A 2,331-nucleotide genomic window follows, 5' to 3' on the forward strand; every position below is an offset into this window, starting at 1 on the left:
GGGCCTTCACACTGAGCTACGCCCCCAGCTCTATTTTTTTTTTTTTTTTGAGACAGGCTGTCACTAAGCTGCCCAGGTTTGCTTCAAACTTGAGATCCTTCTGCCTCAGCCTCTCAAAGTGCTGGGATTGGGCTGGGGATGTAGCTCAGTGGTGCCACACCTGCCTAGCAAGGGCAAGGTCCTGAGTTCCATCCCCAGTGCTCAAAGGAAAAAAAAAAAAAGCACAAGCTCAAAATGCTGAGATTACAGGCATGTGCCACAGAGCCCAGCTCAGAAAGCTCAATTCTTTTTTCTATTTCACACCCATAGAGGTAGAGGCTCCAGGAGGTGACAGGCACCCCCAGGCTGTACCAGCAGCAGTGCTGGGGTCGGCGCCTTTGCCACATGCAGTCCCCAGAGCTCCTGGATCCCCTGAGGGACCAGGTGCCCCACACCTTCCCTCCTGCAGGCAGCCACCTGACCTGCAGTAGCTGTCGCTGACCATCCCGTACACCACGATCTCCTCACACAGCTCCAGGGCAAGGATCATGGTGAACCAGCCGGTGCTGAGAAATGACCCGGACTGCCTCCTGGGGGAGATGGGGACACGTCACGGCCCTGCCGACACCCCCACTCAAGGCCCTCTCCGTGCCGAAGACCACACGTGGGGGCTTCTGGGAGAGCCCAAGGCCCATGGCAAGCAAGAGGGGGAGCTGGCCGCAGAGCCAGGTGCATCTAACCGCTCCCCAAGCCCTGGTTTGCACCTGGGATGTTGGGGGCGGGGCTCTGGCCGAATCCTCTCCTTATCTAAGGGACCAGGCCTGGGGAGACAGCAGGTGGCAGCACAGACAGCAGATAAAAGCAGAGGGGCAGATGGGCATGACATCGCACGCCTATAATCCAAGCTGCCCAGGAGGCTGAGGCAGGAGGATCACACATTCAAAAACAGCCTGCAAAACTTAGTGACACCATGTCTCAAAACAAAAATAAAAAAAGGGCTGGGGCATAATTAAGAGGTAGAACACCTCTGGGTAGGATCCCCAGTACCCCTCCACCCACACACAAAGTAGGGGAGTGTTGTTTTCCATTCCAACCCTGCATCTGCTGTGGGACATCAGATTTTCCATCAACCTTCTCTGAGCCTCAGTTTTTGAAATGGGAGAAATTACAGGTGGCACAAGGGAGGGAACCCTGGCAGCCCAGCCCCACATCCCACGGGGATCCAGGTCTCGGCTCCAGAAGGCACTGGGTACCCTCCCAGCCAAGGTGGCCACCTCGCCCTCTAGCTCTTTCATCCAAACCTTCCAGTCCCGGCCCAGCCTTGAACCTGCCCCTCAGGTGCTAACTAACGCTCCCGAGGGAGGGGCCCGCTGGGAAACAAATATAAACAGGATGGAGTCAGAGTGTGACACATACTGCAAAGACAAGGAAATAGCAGGATGAAAAGAGAATGGCAGCACTCAGGAGGCTGAGGCAGGAGGACTACATCGAGCGTTCAAGATCCTGTGAGTTCGAGGAGGGGCAGGAGCAACAGGAAGAACAGTATCAAGGCACAGGAAAGGATTGGGGACTGGGTCAAGGTGGCACCCACGGGCACAGGAGGAAATGTAAGGGCTAAATACACGTGGGAGAGGATAGTGTGAGGGCAGTCAGGGCAAAACCCAAGTTTTGGGGTATTTTTAAACTTTGAGATGGGATCTCACTAACTTGCCCGGGCTGGGCTTGAACTTGTGATCCTCCTGCCTCAGCTTCCCACAGCACTGGGATTTTAGGCACAAACCACACCACACCTGACTCCGTAAGCCCAAGTCTTTGGCTGAACCACATGAGGCTTTCGGGGAAAACAGGATTTGGGATGTAGAGCATTCACTCCAAAGCCTGGTGTGGGAAGACGGCAGTTACTACCATAACTGATGCTCTTGTCATCAGAGCAGTCCCAGAAACCTGTCTACACCCTAGCTTGCATTGGCCAGGCCTGTGCGGACCCCAGCCTGCAACCCCGGCCCATGGAGAGGTCCCTGGCAGCTGCCGGGCTCACCGGTTCTTGCCGGTCTCATCCTGGAAGATCTGGTCGCAGTAGGCCATCATGCGCTCGGTGAAGGTGTAGACCTGCAGCCCCGGGTACATCTGCGTGAGCTGCAGCAGCGTGCGGTAGGTGCGGCCGCCCAGCGCGCGGTCCATGTGCCTGCCCTGGCCCCACACCACGTAGAGCGTGTCTCGGGCCTGCTGAAAGTAGTGCGAGTAGTTGCGCAGCAACAGCGGCACGCTGGTGTGCGAGATCACGCGCAGGGTGCTGCGCCGGCCCACGTCCACCTCGAAGCCCACGGTGGGCGCCTGGTTCATGCGCAGCAC

General features: G+C 57.1%; 1 protein-coding gene across 1 annotated transcript in view; it reads right to left on the reverse strand.

Annotated features, from left to right (window-relative positions):
• The window catches only part of St6galnac4 (ST6 N-acetylgalactosaminide alpha-2,6-sialyltransferase 4), an 11,233-nt gene that overhangs the window by 4,858 nt on the left and 4,044 nt on the right, over window positions 1-2,331 (reverse strand). The window contains exons 4-5 of the mRNA XM_010613667.2: window positions 2,018-2,329; window positions 462-569 (exon numbers count right to left, since the gene is read on the reverse strand). Of these exons, the coding sequence (XP_010611969.1) occupies window positions 462-569; window positions 2,018-2,329 (420 nt within the window). The remainder of the gene's footprint in view (window positions 1-461; window positions 570-2,017; window positions 2,330-2,331) is intronic.

This window comes from Fukomys damarensis, unplaced genomic scaffold (genome assembly GCF_012274545.1).
Source record: "Fukomys damarensis isolate Sample0158 unplaced genomic scaffold, DMR_v1.0_HiC HiC_scaffold_36, whole genome shotgun sequence".
Lineage (NCBI taxonomy): Eukaryota > Metazoa > Chordata > Mammalia > Rodentia > Bathyergidae > Fukomys > Fukomys damarensis.